Source organism: Pelophylax lessonae, assembly GCF_965119305.1.
Source record: "Pelophylax lessonae genome assembly, chromosome: 10".
Classification (NCBI taxonomy): Eukaryota; Metazoa; Chordata; class Amphibia; order Anura; family Ranidae; genus Pelophylax; species Pelophylax lessonae.
In genome coordinates this window covers 226,160,362-226,180,345 of record NC_138777.1, presented here as the reverse complement: position 1 = coordinate 226,180,345, position 19,984 = coordinate 226,160,362, and the positions used below count along the sequence as shown (strand labels likewise).

The following is a 19,984-nucleotide window of genomic DNA, read 5'->3' as shown; positions in this document are numbered from 1 at the left end:
CTTCACCAGACTCCGGTAGCAATCAAATTCCCATAAGTTAGTGGCGCCTCCAAAACTCTTATAAATAGTCAGCTTAGTAAGCCATATTACCTCCAAAAAACAAAGGGAGACTCCAATGGCATAGTATAACCTTTTATTCTTCAAAATAACAATAGATGGGCAACTCACATTTCAGTAGATATGACAGACATGAAGTACGTGATGGCCAAAATGGGCGTGTCTATGCGCGGGTGTGTCTGACGCGTTTCGTCATCACAAGGACGTTGTCAAAGGCGTGCTTATGGTGGAGATACTTTGTCTGCGAGCGTTGTCATAAAATAAAAAATACACCCCCAGGGAAACCAGAAATGTCTAGTTTAATCTGCAGTTCCTTTGCTGCATGCTGCCATCTACTTTTCTTATGTCAGCTGGGGCCAGCTGCCTCTTTCTGGTTCTTGCAGCCAGTCCCTCCTCAAGAACACACTGTGGTACATGTGCCGCGTGGTGGTGGTTTCCCAGGGCATGCACAGAGTAATGGGGATTGCCCCAAAGCCTCTTAGGATGCCTAACATCAGTATTCCAGGTAGCTTCGGGAGGGAGGGTACATCATTCTCACGTAGGCGAGAAATACAAAAGTGCAGGGCCAGATCCTGCAAAAAAGGTTTATAAAAATCTCTGATTGTGTAACGGGGGTAGCAGCGTGTCCAAGGAATCCCAAAGGCTTCAATATCTTAGCCAATAAAGGGGTATCCAAACTTTCTGCACTAGCTGCCTTTAGAAATACTTGTCATTCATTTTTAATGAATATATAACTGCATTAATTAGGGTTTCCTTTATATCTACCTGGAGCTCAGCTTTAATAAAATATAACTTTTATTGTATAGTAATAACATTCCTTTCAATAGTATATTATAAGCGTTATGTTATATTAATTATTTATAGTTATGTTTTATGCATTTCGTTACACAAGGGTATGTAGGAGCCAATGGATCAAAGTCAACTGAAGGTGCACAACCGTTTTAAATTGAAATTCCATTTGTTAACCGCAATAGAAGAAAAATAGTGCCTCCCATATGGCCATGTCAATTGTTTTACTCCTCTAAAGTGGTTGTAAAGGCTAAAGTTTTTTTTTTTTTTTTTTTTTTTAGCTTAATGCATTCTCTGCAGCCCCCCTCCCTAACACTTACCTGAGTCCTGTATCAATCCAGCACTGTTCCGGGCTTCAGGTCTTCTATCCCTTCTCCCTGCTGTCACAAGCTTGGCTGAGAGTAGCAGGAACCATTGGCTCTTGCTGCTGTCAGTCATATCCCGTGAGGAGTGAGCGGGGGTTAGGGTCGAGCTGTACTGTGTGTGTCTATAGACACACACAGCCCAGCTCGAGATCAAGCCTGCACGTGTGCCTCAATAGCAAGCAGCTAGCTATGGGGGCACACAGAGAGGAGGAAGAGCCAAGTGCGCCAGCGGGTGACTCCAGAAGAGAAGGTTCGGGTGCTCTGTGCAAAACCGTTGTGTGGAGCAGATAAGCATCACAGTTGATATTTTAGAAAAAAAAACATGTGAGCCTAGAGGCCGGGTTCACACATATGTGGCCGCGAGTCACACCTGGGTTCCGGTGTGTCCCTGTTCACCGGTTCAGGTGCGAATCAGGTCTGAATTTTTATATGAATTTGCACCTGAATCTGACCCAAAGAGGCACAGGACCCTTTTTGAATGTGGACCACGGTTGCCCCGGACCTCTGTGATGACCTCTATCATGAGAATTGGATGCGGGGAAACCCATAGGACGAGAAGGCCTGGCTCGCAGTCTCTGCTCTAAATGATCTCAAAGGTGTTCTATCTGGCTGGCCAGTCAAGATCCTCAACCCCAAACTCCCTCATCCCTGTCTTTATGGACCTTGCTTTGTGCACTGGTCCAAATCATTTGGTGGAGGGGGGATTATGGTGTGGGGTTGTTTTTCAGGGGTTGGGCTTGTTGAAGGGAACTCTTCAGGTGTCAGCATACCAAGACATTTTGGACAATTCCATGCTCCCAACTTTGTGGGAACAGTTTGGTGATGGCCCCTTCCTGTTCCAACATGACTGCGCACCAGTGCACAAAGCGAGGTCCATAAAGACATGGATGAGCGAGTTTGGGGTGGAGGAACTTGCCTGGCTTGCTAAGAGTCCTGATCTCAACCCGATAGAACACCAGTGAAGACTGCGAGCCAGGCCTTCTCGTCCAAAATCAGGGCCTGACCTCATAAATGCGCTTCTGGAATAATGGTCAAACATTCCCATAGACACACTCCTAAACCTTGTGGACAGCCTTCCCAGAAGAGTTGAAGCTGTTATAGTTGCAAATGGTGGGCCAACTCAATACTGAAGCCTACGGACTAAAGCCCCGTACACACGATCAGATTATCGAACAATCTGTTGCCCGTTTTTTGTGGCATGCTAGTCTGATGTGGAAAGTGAAGAGGTTACTTTCATACGAATTTTCCCGTACGACAGAATTCTACTTCAGAAGTGATGTCATGTGTTGGATTGCTTTGTATGTGTTCTTTCGTCTCTGAGCATGCCTAGTCTTGCTCTTAAGATTTTTTTCTGTCAAAATCTGTACTAATGAGACAAAAATCGGACGTTGTTTGGACGGACGAAAAAAATTATATAGCCTGCACATCAGGATTTTGTCGGCCGAAAAGTCGGAGTCGGCTGTCGAAAGCACCATAGTAACAATCCGAAAATCGGCAGATCGACAGATCGGTCATCGGACTAATTTTCCCTACAGATTTTCTTATCGTGTGTACGGGCCTTAAGACTGGGATGCCATTAAAGTTCATGTGTGTGTGTGTAGAGGCAGGCGTCCCAATACTTTTGACAATATGGAGTATGTAGCACTACATCCACGCAAGGAGCATCCAAAATCACTCCGGACAGCGGGGGGAGACAAAACAAAATGTGGATGGCCCTTTACAAAGGCGGTATGCATAATAAATTGCAAACAAGAATTCCTATTTCAAATAATCCCAAAATACCAAAAATTATATATAGAAAATATAGGCAAAAGCAAGCCAGTTATATGTGAAAACGGGAAGGGCACTTGACTTAGATGAATAGTGTTGTCACCCTAAGAGAGGAAGCGTGTTATTGGCAGGATCACCAGGTGCAAATAAAAGAAAAAGAATCCTATTTTTGAATGGAATGTCCAGAAGGCTGAATTAGGCGTAATGCTCAAGGTCCACTTTTAGTCCATATAGTGTAGATAAGAGTGAATTCAGGACTTCATGGGCCAAGAAAGTACTGAGACTGTTGGATCAGAATGACAACCAGGGGCGAGCAATGTCTTCAGTAGGAGAGGTCACCTGTGGCAGCCATCATATCTCCTCTGCTCGGGCGCCCTTTAAAGTTAATTTTGAAGTACGCGGAGCCTATTTAATGCGCTGGTGACTCCGGGAGAGCTAATGCTTGCTGATGGACCCACTTTCTCTAGATGTAAAGCTTACAGATAAAATCAGACACGAGACATTATGATAGAATCGGTCAGGGCAGATGCGAAAGGCTCGATAAATGTGAAAGCCCTGCTTGTAGCATGAATTATGTATCGGAGGATACAGCCGTACACGGCAATACCATTTGTCCGCTGACATAAAATCCATGCCTTCACTTTGACGGGTGCAATTGCTCTCGGCTATCCTCTGTGAACGCTAACCACGTTGCGTTTTTTTGTTGTTTTTTTTTTGCTTTTGTTCTCATCAGATCCAGGCAGCTGTTCAGACTGAAGTATTCCCGGGGGACAGAGACTTCTGCCTACGAACCGTCTGCTTGAGGAGTGCGGGGTGCCATGACCACGGTGCTGTCAGAGACTTCCTGAATCTGGTGGATGGGGGCAATGTATCCTTCGTGTCCGTCATCCATGACCTGGCCACAGCGTGCAGATGTCCACCGTCTGGACGGGCTCGGCCTTCATGTTCTTCTCTACCGTGGAACCCCTGTCTGCATGGTGGCACCTGTGTGGACACCGCTAGTGGATACAGGTAAGGGATTGGAAAGTATAAAGAGAACAAATCATGATGGGGGTTATGCAAGAATCTGTCTATTAAGCAGCAGTTGCACACACTTTCATTTGCTCCATAGGGAGCCTATGGAAATAATTGGGTTCTCCTACCTTCTATCTGCCCTGTATCTGACTCAGCTCACTGAGAAACATCTTACAATAATCAAGCTCTGGTCACTACATTCTTATATCTTTTATTGCAGAACTCAAATTGGAGAAAGGTTCTAGGGGTGCAAAATAAAAAAAATAAAAAAATAGGAGGACAGATCTCCTGCACCAATTATATCACTATGCTCGAATCTGCCTATAAAGTGATGACCAGGTGGTGCATAATCCCATATTTTCCCTGGCCACCCAGGCATATGCTTACAAGGATGCTAGACCACTTGAGATGTCCTTCATATTTGGTGGACCTGTCCTATGTTGGGTTGTTTTTGGTCCGGGGTCTTCTCACTATTGGGTACACTACTAGGAACGCTGTTCGTTAAGGACCCCTGGCTGACCCTCTGGCACTTTAAACCCCCCCAACATTACTAAATGCCAATTTACATTGGTCCATTTTGTCTTGCTAGCCTCTAAGCTCACAATCTCGTGGAAGAAGCAATTTAACCATTTCTCAGAAGCTGATTCTCGCCTAGATGGCATTTTAATTAACAAACAACAGACTAGTATTCCTACCAGTGTTGGGGTAGTTACTCAAAAAATGTAACTAGTTACTTCTGTAAATTGTAACAAGATTACTTTACTAGTTACTGCATTTGAAAAGTAACTTCACTACTTATTACTTTACTTTCCTCTTTCTTAATTGACCGTGTAGAAGAAGATACATGACGCTCTTTCTGCATAAAGTTTACTGTATAAACACAGGCTTTGGGAAACATGAGAACAAAACCTGAAAAGACAGAATAAAACATAAAGTGCAACAAAAAGTCATAAACTTCATCCCTCTCTATTCTTCGAAATAACGATTGTATCGCATGGCTTGGGTAACGCAGGAAAGCGCGTTCCTATAGCCTAGTAAAGTAGTGTAGTTACCTCCTATAGCCTAGTAAAGTAGTGTAGTTACCTCCTATAGCCTAGTAAAGTAGTGTAGTTACCTCCTATAGCCTAGTAAAGTAGAGTAGTTACCTCCTATAGCCTAGTAAAGTAGTGTAGTTACCTCCTATAGCCTAGTAAAGTAGTGTAGTTACCTCCTATAGCCTAGTAAAGTAGTGTAGTTATCTCCTATAGCCTAGTAAAGTAGTGTAGTTACCTCCTATAGCCTAGTAAAGTAGTGTAGTTACCTCCTATAGCCTAGTAAAGTAGTGTAGTTACCAATATTAGTATTGTAACTAGTTACGTTACTTCGTTACCAAAAAAAGTAATGTAGTTACTGTAATCAGTTACTTTGTAAATAGTTACCCTCAACACTGATTCCTACCAACACTCATGTAACATTCCTCTAAATTTGGAGTCCATGGCTTGCATACAGACACCCAATGATTTCCCTGGTGAGCCTGGCAGCCGCATAAGAGGCCTTCTAGTGGGCAAGATACCCCTTGCGTCACACCCAGTTTGCTTTTTCCCCTCCGACCTCTCTTTGTCTTCTAAACAAGCTGCTGATAAGGCCTTTTTACACTGGAAAGAATACAATTGTTGGTCCACTTCACTTCTGGTTTGTTCATATTGTTGCCAGTCAAGCCCTGAAATGCGTTTGCTACTTTTTTGGATTGTATCCCCGACTTTAAAGTTATATCTGGACTTCTGAGCAGTGGTGTGGCGCTTCAGTTTCAATTCTCGCTACATTACACTATAAACCAAGGAGACTGTGGCCATCCTCTGGGGTGTAGAAGCCGCCTGCCCAGGAACCGGATCATTTACACCAACAGTAATCACCTTACGATAACAATACCAGTAAGATAACCCTACGAGTCCAGCTCTATCTTTCCACTTTCCTCAACTAAGCCCTGATGAACGGGGTGATATCTGGACCTCAAAACGTGTTAACTACTGTACTCAAGTAGTACCTAACTTTTTTTTCAAACTCCTATTAAGAATTTTGTCAGCAAAACTCAGGCCCATTTTGACCCCTTGGTGTGTGGAAGTTGCCTACCCCACAACAAAATGCCCTATGGGAACCACCCAAATTACCAATTTGAGACTGATGAATCCAGGCATTGCCATCTTGGAATATGCCCATGCCATCAGGAAAGAGAAAATCCATTGATGGAATAACCTGGTCATTCAGTATATTTAGGTAGTCAGCTAACCTCATTCTTTGGGCACATGCAATAACTATCCAATAGGATGGTTACTGCATGCTTAGTTTAGTTAGTTGCTTAGTTAATTCCAGGCGGTGACTTTTTTTTTGGCCGGGCAATGTATTTACTCACGAAAATAGTATTGGCGCAACCCTAGTGAAAACGAATGCAGCTACCACCTCCAGTATACATTTTTCCTCCTAGGTTTAGTGATACGTTAATTCCAGAGCCTGTACAAATAAAACTAAACAAATTACAAAGTTGATGATTTCATTGCCCTGCCTTACCATATGACAAATACAGAAAATCTGTTATGGTTCTTTAAATATCTGTTACATATTTTAGATTTTCTTTCCTTTACTGCAAGCCAATATAATTTATTAATTTGAGTAATTTCCTCCCCCTACCTCGGTTCTCGCTGCTGCCGCAGCCAAGACGGATTAGGCCCCCAGTTTGCCTCTGATGCCGTCAACCCGTAATATTCTTAGAAGCACTTTAAATAATTTTTTCGCCGACATCTTTGTTCATTTTTTAGCACGCTGTTCTGCTCGGCAAGGCTTAGCGATATATTTTATAGAAATCAGAGTGGAGGGAAGGGATTAGAAGAGCGGCCCCGGCAGATGGAGGAGTCATTTGTATTCATTAAATGCTGTTCTGCCAGAAAAAAAGATGTTTGTGTAATGTATGCACTGATGGTATTTCAATAATCCCGGTCTAAATCTGATTGCAGCTGCTTAACCATTTTGTGAAGAAGCACCTGTCTCTCGGGTTTTCTCAGCTAGACCCATGAACTTCGCAAGAACTGACCACGTACCTTTCTACAATGGCCTCCACTACGTTTATAGGTCAAATTGGGAATTACTACCAGTAGGTAATGGGTATGTCCATGTAGCGCTACCCCAGAGGAAGCCACTGGATATTAACTGGTTCTTCCCTAAGCAATGCAGAGGCCACCAATTACACGGGCAACAATATAGTCACTCTGGCTCCGTTAAACAGTCTAGGGCAGTGTTTCTCAACTCCGGTCCTCAGGGCACACTAACAGGCCAGATTTTAAGTATTACCTTGGGGAGATGCAGACTAGAATACTGCAATCAATGAGCAGCAAATTATATCACCTGTGATGTATTTCAGTTTTCTTGCAAACCTGGCCTGTTAGTGTGCCCTGAGGACCGGAGTTGAGAAACACTGGTCTAGGGGATGTCTTTTGAAGATTTCTTGCTTGTAGAGCTTTAACAGGAGAGGGGCGTGGTGTATGGGATACCCCAGAATGCTTACAAACAGTAGACAGAGTTGAATCTTCTCTTAGTAAAGATAGCACAGTTTAACTCTCTGGGGCTGGGGGGGACCATGAGATAGTTTGCAGGACAGTTAAAGTCTTATAGCTGGGGACCATGAGATAGTTTGCAGAACAGTTCTTTCATAGATAGGGGCCATTAAATAGCTTGCAGAACAGTTAAAGGCTCATACATGGGACCATAAGATAGCTTGCAGAACAGTTAACCGCTTGCCGACTGCGCACAGTATATTTACTGCGGCAGTCGGCCCCGGCCAGGCAGAGTGACGTAGGTCTACGTCGCTCGCCTGTCACTCCTTCCAGAGCCAATAGCGGGCGGGCGCGCGCCCGCTGAGGCGCGCGCCCGCCTCGGCTCGTTCACGGAGGAGTGCGGGAGTGTGACTGGCGGACCCAATGTCCGCCAGTCACACTACGATCGCCGCTACAGCGGGAGAAAGACAGAGCGGCTTGTGTAAACAAGCCACCTGTCAGTTCTCCCTGTGTAAAAGTGAAGATCAAACAGTTCTACTATGTAGAACTGTTGATCTTTGTTTTTACACTAGTAGACCTGTCCCTGCACAGTTAGAAACACGCCCCTAGGACACACTTAACCCCTCCCTGTCCAATACTGTTAACCCCTTCCCTGCCAGTGTCATTTTTGCAGTAACAGTGCATATATATAGCACTGATTACTGCAGTAATGTCACTGGTACCCCCAAAAGTGTCAAAAATGTCAGTCAAGGGTCCGATCTGTCCGCCGCAATGTCGCAGTACCGCAAAAAAAATCGCAGATCGCCGCCATTACTCGTTAAAAAAAAAAACACCAAAAATGACAAAAATCTTTCCCTTTGTTAGTAAATGCGATAACTTTTGCGCAAACCAATCAAAATACGCTTTTTGCGATTTTTTTTACCAAACATAGGTAGCGTAAAACAAATTGGCCGAAAATTTTAAAAAATTTTGATTTTTACATTTTTTTTGGGGGGAATTTCATATAAAAAAAAGTGAAAAATATTGTTGTTTTTGCAAAAATTACGCTCTTTTTTTGTTTATAGCGCATGATCAAAAAATCGCACAGGTGATCAAATACCACCAAAAGAAAGCTCTGTTTGTGGGAAAAAAAGGACGTGAAATTCGTTTAGGTACAGCGTCGCACGACCGCGCAATTGTCCGTTAAAGTCACGCAGTAAAAAATCGCAAAATAACCCCTGGTCTTTTAGCAGGAAAATCCTCCGGTGGTAAAGTGGTTAAAGTCTCGTAGATGGGGATGTGAAATAGTTAGCAGAACAGTTAAAGTCTTACAGCTGGGGACCATGAGATAGCTTGCAGAACAGTCAAAGGCTTATACATGGGACCATGGGATAGCTTGCAGATCGGTTAAAGTCTGGTAGGTGGGCCAGTGAAATAGTTAGCAGAACAGTTAAGGTCTCACAGCTGGGGACCATGAGATAGCTTGCAGAACAGTTAAAGGCTCATAGCTGGAGACCATGAGATAGCTTGCAGAACTGCTAAAGGCTCATACATGGGACCATGAGATAGCTTGCAGATCGGTTAAAGTCTCGTAAATGGGGCTGTGAAATATTTAGCAGAACAGTTAAAGTCTCTTAGCTGGGGACAATGAGATCACTGGCAGAGCAGTTAAAGGCTCATAGATGTGGACCATGACCTAGTTTGAAGAACAGTTAAAGGCTAATAGATGGGGACTGTGAGGTAGCTTGCAGAACAGTTAAACTCTCTACTCACAGGTCCCAGAGCAGACACCTCCGAAGGCTCAATCCTCTGCTAGAGAAGACCAGCAGCCAGTCCAGGAATGCCTGAGGGGCAAGCAGCCCCCTGAAGCTCACTGACCCATCCCTCACAGGGGAAAATACAATCTGCTCAGGGCTACAGCCTATTTACCACCATCCAAGCCACCTTTCTGGGCACACCTCCCCAGGGATTGGCCAGGGCATATTAAATATTCAGCATTCATACATCACCACATTTGGTATTAGGGGTAGGAGTAGTGCCCCATTGTTGGTGTCATTGGAAGGAATAGTGCCCCATTGTTGGTGTCAGCTGGCAGAATAGTGTCTTGTATCAGTGGGAGGAATAGTGCCTCAAGGGCCAGATGAAGGCAAGCAAAGGGCCCCATCTGGCCCCTGAGCCGCAGTTTTGAGAACACTAGCCTAAACCATTGCTTCAGTTTAAGCTACCTCAAGAGGAGCTGTCATATTTAACGATGTCTACGCTACAAAGAAATTGAGTGATTTATGTTCAACTAGCAGGTTTGTTGTTGAATAGTCCTTTGTAATGGAATTGACTGTGTAAATGTCATCTACAATGCAGAGCAATGTCATATTTTATGACAACTTAGTGAACTACACTCAGTAAATAGGTTTGTTTATTCTACAATCTGGTCTGATCATCTAATGAAGATAAGCTCATGTGTGCCATGACAGTTTGTGCAAATAGGGGAATCAAAGAACCTTGGTGGCCTTTAGCCAAGATGCCTCCCATTACAAACCTCTGTTCTCTGGGAGTTCAATGAAGGCCAGGCGAAAGGTCAAGCGATGCACACAGCAACTTCTCTCTCAAGTTAGCATTGTTGGATCCGAGCCCTTCTCCCTCTCCTGAGTTCTCAGTCCTCTCTGGGACTCGAGCTATCTATCTGTATGTGGCTCTACCCTACATTGCTCTGCCATTGTAGTTCCCTGCAGGCTCCTTCTTTCTCTGATCAGAGGCTTGGGTGGGTTAGGCTTCTCTCTCCTCCCCAGCAATCTGGGAGTAGTAGTCCACACTGTCTATTCTCATCCAAGACTGCCCCATCCAGGAAATTACCTTTTCAAGCAGTCCCTGCACTTGCTCTGCATTGTCTCCAGTGGGAAGGGCCGACCCTTGGTGGTGGACAGTCAACATAATTTCTCCTATCGGTTTCTAAGGGGGGAACAAGTTCCAAACTGGCTGCAGACAATCAGCATTCCTCTTTCCTCTCCACTCCCTGCAATCTGATGGTCCGTAAGGACAGGGAAAAACAAGGGAGAAATGAGCTGTGGCCAGGTTGCAATGCACAGGCTTAAAGGGACGTTAATACGCTATTACTTGCTTTCCCATGTCATTCTGAGTCATATGATGATTGGTGTAATAAGTAGGGATGATCGAACGGTTCGGGTCAAACATTGGTTCGACCCGAACATTGGGTGTTCGAAATTCGGCCGAATTCCAAACTTTTTGCGGTAAAAGTTTGGAATTCGGTCACCAGAACCGCCCAAAATGCAATGGAACAGGAACTGGGCTTTAAAAGCCCGTGATTGGCCCAGAAACGTCAGTAAAAGCCAATTGATGGGGCAGGAGTCTGATAGGAATGTGAATGGAGTGACTATGGGGTCCAGAGGCCAATCAGGAGTGAATACGCCCCCCAGTATATAACATAGCCCCGCCAAACCTCTAGCACTGTAATACAGAGGCTGTGGAAGAGAGTGGAAGCATTATACAGAAGTTCAGATGTTATGCCTGCCTCCAAACGCCTTCAAAAAACGCCTGAAACAAAAACGCCCAGGTGTGAAAGGAGGGTAACACCATCCCTGCGCTACTAAAATTCTAAGAAAAAGAATCTGTTTTTTTTTTCTGGTTCTGGACATGCTACAGAGCTGAAACTTCACAGGTACACTTTTTAGACCCACCAGACACTAAATCCAAAGAAATCTCTTTTTTTTTTTTTTCAATAATTTTTTCACTAATTGGCTCTCTATCAAAAACAACAATTTTTAAGAACTTTTTTTTGCCTGATTCATAGTCCCTGGGGCATGACCCAGAACCCTAGGCACTTTTTAGGGGCATTTATTGGGTTTTAGGTCTTCAAAATTGTGTTTTTTGATTACCGAAGTTCGGGTCCCATTGATATCAACTTTCGGGAAATTCGGGTGTTCTGGTCGAACCGAACTTTTCAAAAGTTCGATCATCCCTAGGAAGTGGAAGCCTTGTCTCTATGCCTTGGGTAAATATATGGAGAATTTTTAGCATTTTTAAGACCTTATTCCCTCATATGTGGTAAGTGTGGTGTTCTGAAATGTGTATGGAAAGCACAGCGGGAGCACAAGGCTTGTTGACTTTTTGTGGCATACATCAATGGCGGTGGGTTCTTCTAACGTTTTCTGGAAACAGGGACCTTTTTTCCCCACCAGTATGATTCCAACACACGAGGACTATATTTAGGAGACCATTTTTGGATAAACAGAGTTTTATTGTAAGACACTGCTTGAGTGCTGTTTCACATTGCTCATATCTTATATTTATGAAATATTGTTACAAGATGCCAATTCACTAAGCCTAACAAGTACTTTTGTGGTCTGGCCTTAGGTGCCAATGCCTGCCTCAGTTCCGTGGACCACTCTGTCAGCTGACTCTCCGTAGTTTCCATGGCAATGGATACACTTGGTTCCCTCCAATCAAATTCTGCTCCGAGGTCCGTCTGTCTCTGGAGTTCATCAGTGACCAATCGGATGGGATGCTATTGTACCACGGACCTGTGTCCAACCAGGACACAGAGGATTTCTTGTCTGTTGGTAAGTACATCAGCAATTTTGTTTTTTTTAAACAATATGGAATAAATAGAATATGCCCTTTAGTAACCCCATAGTGTCCAGTGTTATTTTACAAAAATGTGAAAGAAATTAGCTTAAAGTTGTTGTAAAGGCAGAAGGTTTTTTTTATCTTTATGCATTCTATGCATGGCGCCAGTGCTGGGACAAGATAATCCAGTGCCCAGGGGAAAGATGCCAAATTGATCCCCCCCCCCCCCCCTTCACTATGTGCAAGCTTAGGAGGAGGATTTGGAGAGAGAGCACAGCCCACACCTCCTCCTGGCTCTCTCCTTTGCCCCTTCCAGCCCTTGAGCTGACAGAAGTAGTGATGTCGCTGGCACTACTGCCTTCGACCGTACAGTAGAAGGAACTTGTGGTGCCCCCATCACTACAATGCACGTCCCTTCTGCCTACCCCTTGTCCCGACCCTGCATGGTGCATAGGAATGGAGCCCCAGTTGGACCTTATTGTTGCTCTTTCTTCCTCCCAGCCTAAATGCTGCTGTGCAATTGATTAAGGAGACAGATTAGGGTATTTTATAATAGTTTTATCTAAATGTACATTAAAAATATTTTACAAACATAGAAGAGTGATGGCGGAAAAAAGATCAAGTGGTCCATCAAGTCTACCCCAAAATTTTAACATATTCCTCAGAAAGTACTGAAGCTGTTCTGCCAGTCTTGGGTAGGTAGGGAGAAACAAGCTGCGGCCAGGTTGCGATGTTCAGCTTAAAGGGGCATTAAAGGGGCATTACTACACCATGACCGCAAGAAAACTGAGTCTTACAGCACGGCACATAGTAATGGAGCCCCATTGGATCCCCTATACCTCTTCACTATTGGGACCTGTCTTTGAAATTGTCCTGCCCCTGCTGGTCAGGAAAGGTTATATCAGCCTGTGGTAGGCAATTGTTTAGTCCAATCTTTTTTTTAATCAGTGTGCCCAGGCACCCTTGGGTGCCTTTAGATCTCTTCACGGATGCCCTGGCAAAATGCCTTAAAATAGTCCAAAAACTGTACACAAACCAGTGAATGGATCAAGTTGTCTTTTGGTTACACAAAGCCACAGGTTTTCATTGTGCACCATTACAACTCTTTAGCCAACTGTGTCCAAACAACCGAAAACCAGGGCCATCTTTAACACAGGGCAAAAAGGGCAGCTGCTCCGGGCCCAGTCATTGTTGGGGGGCCCAAAGCAGCTGCCCCTTAAACCTGCACTGCCCGCAAATAGTGGATAAGTGAATTTGGGAGGGCCCAGGAAAATGTTTGCCCAGGGTCTAATCAATATTAAAGGCAGCCCAACCGACGACTTCATCCATTGATGGGAACAATGTCGGGCACACGCACAGCATCCTTGTTTGCCCCACCCCTGCCCCTGTTCATTAGCACTGAGGTCACATTAGCTGAATAAGGGAGGGAAACTGAAAGAGAAGAGAAACATTGGAATACTAGTCAGTACCAATGTGCGTTTACTTTGTAAGAATAAATCACCTTCAACATTGGGTGTCCGATGTGTGTGGATGTTGCTGCATTTTGTAAAACTATTAGTTTCGATTTGAAAAAGGTTATATTGGGGTGCCTTAAGATTGTTTATAATTTTAAACGGTACCTTGGCTGAAAAAAGGTTGAAAAACAACGGTCTAGTCCAGTGATGGCGAACCTTGGCACTCCAGATGTTTTGGAACTACATTTACCATGATGCTCAAATACACTGCAGAGTGCATGATGGGAAATGTAGTTCCAAAACATCTGGGGTGCCAAGGTTCGCCATAGTCTAACTCAGCTAATCATGAGAGGAGATTTACTGGAGCACTCCTGGATCCTGGTGCAGCTGTGCATGGTAGCCAATCAGCTTCTATCTTTTCTATCTTCAGCTCGATCAATTTAGCTTTGACAATAAAACCTGATAGCTGGTTTCTATACAGAGCTGCCCCAGATTCTGCACTCTCCAGTTTTAGTAAATCTGCCCTATGGTCTCTTTTTTGTAGATATCACGCAGGGTGTACCAAGGCTGATGATCAAACAAGCTGGTGGCACCCACTTAAATCTCCAGTTACCAGAGAATGTGAACGTGACCGACAACAGCTGGCATCGACTAGACATCAAGCTAAAGAACAAGGTGAGTCTTTTATTTTTACTACGACTTTAATATTCAGAGTGCTTAGAGAAATGTGATTGCACGGGTGCTGATTTATGCACAAAGGAGACATCGCTGGCAGCAATCAATCACATTTCTTTTTTGAATTTTTATTCAGCGGTAAAAAGTGACAGTTGCGATCTGACGAGTTCCCGTGGGTAGCGCTGTCACATGTATTCTTTTTTTTTTTAATTAGAACCCAACTCTTACAGGAACTTGAAATGTAGAATTAAAGTATCTCTAAAACCAAAACCTACTTTTGAGTTGGAAAGAGTTAGGTGCACATTTAGGCGTGTTGGGAATACGCGCAAAATCACGCACATTCCCGACATGCAGAGAAAGACTCTACCCTTTAGCAGACATTGGCAGTGCAATGAATTGTGAATGGCACACCCACACATCTGTGAATCTAAGAATGGTGTGGTGCATTTTTGGAAGAGTCAGGGACTTCTTTTCTGTGTTTTTTGCACCTAGGGCAGCAGGTTGAAGCCGATGTAGGGCTACCCCCTTAGGAGCAGCTAATAGTGTTGGGTCCTCTGTTCTCACCTCACTCTGTAAATTGGAACAGTGTAAAATGGTTAAAACCAAATTAATGAACTATATACAGTCTTCAGTATGGATCTATTGCCGGCTGCATTGGGGCCCTTGTGTTGTTGGCGTGCTTAATGAAAGCTGGCTACCCCATGCATGCAGTGTGGGGTTATTGGGCTTTACACTGTAGATCGAGGTGCAGGGCAAGGGACTAAACGGATATAAAGTCAGTATGGACAGTGCAGACTAGCCAGGCAAGAGGACAGATAGCTGCGTGGAATATGACTTGTGTAGGGAGATAACTCTAAATTTGGTCAATGACCCGCTCACCAGCTCCTTGACTCAAGTTGATGTAACCTGTTGGTGGAAACAAATGGGCTGCCCTAAACGCAACGCGTAGGAACGCATACTCGTGCGATTGCACCTGTAGGTGTGAACCAAGCCTAAGAATCCCATTCAGGTTTTCATTGCCCCCGCAGGAGCAGCTAATAGTGTTGGGTCCTCTGTTTTCACCTCGCTCTGTAAATTGGAACAGTGTAAAATGGTTAAAACTAAATTAATGAACTATTTACAGTTTTTAGTATGGATCCATTGCCGGCTGCGTTGGGGCCCTTGTGTTATTGTCGTACTTGATGAAAGCTGGCCACCCCTGCATGCAGTGTGGGGTTATTGGGCTTTACACTGTAGATCGAGGTGCAGGGCAATGGACTGAACGGTTATAAAGTCAGTATGGACACTGCAGACTAGCCAGGCCAGAGGAAAGATAGCTGCGTGGAATATGACTTGTGTAGGGAGATAACTCTAAATGTGGTCAATGACCCGCTAACCAGCTCCTTGACTCAAGTTGATGTAACCTGTTGGTGGAAACAAATGGGCTGCCCTAAACGCAACGCGTAGGAACGCATACTCGTGCGATTGCACCTGTAGGTGTGAACCAAGCCTAAGAATCCCGTTCAGGTTTTCATTGCCCCCACAGGAGCAGCTAATAGTGTTGGGTCCTCTGAACTATTGAACTATTTACAGTCCTCAGTATGGATCCATTGCCGGCTGCGTTGGGGCCCTTGTGTTATTGGCGTGCTTGATGAAAGCTGGCCACCCCTGCATGCAGTGTGGGGTTATTGGGCTTTACACTGTAGATCGAGGTGCAGGGCAATGGACTGGACTAGGAACGCATACTCGTGCGATTGCACCTGTAGGTGTGAACCAAGCCTAAGAATCCCGTTCAGGTTTTCATTGCTGTTCCCCCCACAATCTCTGCTGGGAGAACTGATCCCTGTCCTGGAGTTCAATGTCACCAGAACAGAAAGTGATGGAAAATCCCAAATTTTACATTTGTCACTGGAATAGGAATAGAGGGGAATTGCACCAATGGGTATGTAAAAAGAGAATTCACTTTGGAGAGATTTCCTTTTGAGCTTCTGGGGCACAAAGTGAAGAAACAACAAAAATTAAACTGATAAGATTTTATACCTTTTCCAAAAAAAATGCTGGCCATATATATATTTTAAGGGGTCTATTTATACCTCTATATTAAAAAAATGGCTGTTCAAATGTCTCAGCATTCACACAACCACTGCAAATAATCCCCATAATGTGTCTAATATGTTTATTTCCTATGATTGTTTGCTCCATCTATTGACCATAATGTGGTATTTTCCTGAAATACTTCAATCAAGAAAATATCTCATTATGGCCGCAATCATAGGGGGAAAAATTGGACCCATTATAGGGATCATTTGTGTTTTTCTTTTATTTTTTAGACCCTTTAGTGTAAAATATGTTTATTTTTAGGCAGTGATGTTGACCCTAGACCATTGTAGTTCAGCTATCATTTCCGAGAAGGAGGGAGTCGGCAAGAGGTTTTTATCGGAGGACCGTGCAATGTGCGAAGCCCAAGGACAGATGATGCAAGAATGGAGGTAACAAGGAAAATTGTCACTTATTTATGTCAGACTTTTATAATTTCCACGACCGAAAGAACTGAAATTCAATGATAGAAGCAGGCCAGGGACAGTCAGGTTTGGGATAGGAAGGGGCTTGGTGATGGCAAACCTTGGCACCCCAGATATTTTGAAACTACATTTCCCATGATGCTCAACTACACAGCAGAGTGCATGAGCATCATGGGAAATGTAGTTCCAAAACATCTGGGGTGCCAAGGCTCACCATCACTGGGCTAGATGATGCTGGACATTCTCCAACCTAGGAAATGAGGTGGGCTCTATCTGATTGGCAGCAGCTTTTAATCCACATTGTGAGAAGCTCACAGTGTGCAGTCCAATCAAAGTAAGCAGAAGGTCAACTCCTCCACTAGATGTTGTTCCTCTTCTGGGTTGAAATGTGCCCACTTCCTGTGAGCCCTGGATCAAGCTTAAAAGGACAGTTAGATACAAAGGTGAAATACATATTGGAATAGTTTAGCTCCTCAATGGTTTGCAAAGTAAACTACATACTTTTATGATCCCATTAACCCTGCTGTGCTGCATAGCATATGTAGGGTGACAGCGCATTTTAAAACCTACAGTCCTAAGCAACACCCTAATTCATTAAGCTGTAAAAAAAAGACACTCCCAACTACAAGGCTGATTTCATCTTTTAGACTAAATATTTTTTCCTTTGGCTAGAGTAGAGAAGCCATGAACTAAATGAATGAACTATTTACAGTCTTTAGTATGGATCCATTGCCGGCTGCGTTGGGGCCCGGTTCCATGTGGGGCACTGGAAGAGATAGAACATTTTCACATGGGGTCAGAGAAAGTAAAAAAAAACAAAAAAAAAAACAAATTTAATTTTAATTCTTAAGGTGCATGCCCCCGATGCTTGCATCAAACACCCCGCCCAACCCCCCCTCTTCCCTCCCACCTTTTTTTTCTATATACACACCGGACCCCTTTAAACAATGCATGGGCATGCTGGGGTCCTCCTGTAACCATACAAAAGGATGTATTGAGGTGCATAATGCCACTTGACATTGGGGCAGGATCTTGGATCCCCATTGCCCACATCTATTGCTTTCATGCCATGCCAGTTACAGTAAACCCCCGCTCCATCACGGTTCAGTTTTTGCGGTCCCGGTATATTGCGTTTTTTTTTTTAATGTTATTTTACTATATAAATCATTAAAAATGAAATATTTTTGTGTTTTCCATAGCTCTTGCTAGGTCTCTCAGTATTTTTTTGTGTGTTTAAATGAGTTTCTATTTTTTTAAAAGTGTGTTTAAAGACCTTAAAATGCTTTTACACGTACAGTGACAGTAAAAAAAACATGCCTACAATGCATTTTAATAGGGTTTTTCTATTTCGCGGATTTTCACTTTTCGCGGCTGGGTCCGGAACGTAACCCCCGCAATGGAGGGGGGTTTACTGTATAACGTTACCCGCCTTACATCTGACCTTACTTAGAATTGTACAATTAACTTATTATCCCAATTTCGCTTGAGTCCCTACAAAGTTCTTCAACAGCTCACATCATGTTGAACATTACTTGTGATACATGGATTCGTTTCTTTATGCAATCGACTTTTGTCATTTTCTTATTCGCTTTCCTTTTATGTTTATGTACTGAAAATTTCATAACCAAAAAATAAAAAAAAAAATGTATAAATATGCAATATACGTAATATTGTAAAAAAAACTTTTTATAAAATATTATATAATAGTAATATTATACCATTATTTTATGATTATATATATTAATATTATATTATGTATAATAATATTAATATTAATATTAATATTATATTATATATAATAATAATAATACGTATTATTACAAAAAGTATTTATGCTTCTCAAAGAAATTATTATTATTATACAGGATTTATATAGCGCCAACAGTTTGCGCAGCGCTTTACAATGTGTGGAAAGACAATTCAGTTACAGTACAATTCAATACAGGAGGAATCAGAGGGCCCTGCTCGTTATGTATATAGATAGTATTAACAAGGTACCTTCATCCCATATAACAAGGTCTGCTGGGGAATGGGAAACAGGAGGGGGAGAGGAAATGTGGTGAGGCAAGGGGGATTTTAATGGTACCATAAAATGGATTAAACACATAAAATCAATTGTATATAGAGGGGGATTAACCGCGCTTAGAGAAAATAATATTGAACAGCAGCAACTTCAAGTGTGACCACACCCTGTAGAATATTTGTAAATTAAGTTGCGCTAAGTGTGATAAATGGAGATGTAAAGTCCATAAAGTCCCAATAGTAAATGATGATGACAAAATCCTAGATGTAATCCTGGACCAGACTCCCTTAAGGGTATAAGCTTACCAGATTCAGGTAAGAGAAAAGCAGATGCTCTATGAATCTTGTCACCTTGATAGAAGATCCAGGCCCACGTGAGCAGTAGACTCAATGGTCATTGGATCATGAAAAAAAATGTAAAATACGCAATAGCGTAAAACCCAACAACTAGGTAAATATCACCAATGTGACTTGAGAATAACGTGTGTATAAATTAGACCACCACCAAAGATCTCTATTAACAGTGGACAAGTGTAAATTAAAGAAATTGATGTGTGTTAAATACCCCTTACCAAATATAAATAAGGGTAGGTGTATATAAACCAATTAATAATTCCAGCTGAAGTTGCCTCTTACCAGACGACAATAATGGATGTGCCAAAGTGAAAAAAGATTATGGGGTCAACCAGAGTCAAGGTGCGTGATGCAAATGAAGCCGCTCCTCGCCTCTGTATATATTCACTGAAAGGTCTAAAAATTGAATCACAGTTAGAACCATACAGTGTATGTAAAGTATTAGATTGAGTATTAATTATTTAGATGGATTTTCTCAACAGCAGTATTCCCATTGTATTGAACTTGCATATGTATCAAAAAATCATAGATTATATTATAGTTGGTATAAATCAGTGTGGAGGGAGGGGAAAAAAAGTTGTGTGGCTACATGATTAGTATAGTCACAGTTTAGTAATAAATATATGGCATTTATGCTCCTGTCCACTAGCGCATATAAGTATTATTATATGTTGTATAATTATTTATAATAATTATAACTATTATTATTTTTTTTTCACTTTTCTCAACAAAAAAAATAAAAAAACCTTCCCCACTGTTATCACGAAAAAGTTTGGTTAGGACTTCAATTATAATATAAAAAATATATTTAACATCAATGTACTGTAATGTCTTTAGATTAAAATACATATAACATTCATATAAGAACAAAGGTTGATTAGGACTTCTATTATAATATA

The 19,984-nt window shown here is 42.7% G+C and overlaps 1 protein-coding gene across 1 annotated transcript in view; it reads left to right on the top strand.

Annotated features, from left to right (window-relative positions):
* Window positions 1-19,984, top strand: part of LOC309566059 (neural-cadherin-like) — a 214,732-nt gene that overhangs the window by 172,033 nt on the left and 22,715 nt on the right. Inside the window, exons 22-25 of the mRNA XM_082271084.1 lie at window positions 3,715-3,992; window positions 11,867-12,072; window positions 14,078-14,208; window positions 16,549-16,676. Coding sequence (XP_082127210.1) covers window positions 3,715-3,992; window positions 11,867-12,072; window positions 14,078-14,208; window positions 16,549-16,676 — 743 coding nt within the window. The remainder of the gene's footprint in view (window positions 1-3,714; window positions 3,993-11,866; window positions 12,073-14,077; window positions 14,209-16,548; window positions 16,677-19,984) is intronic.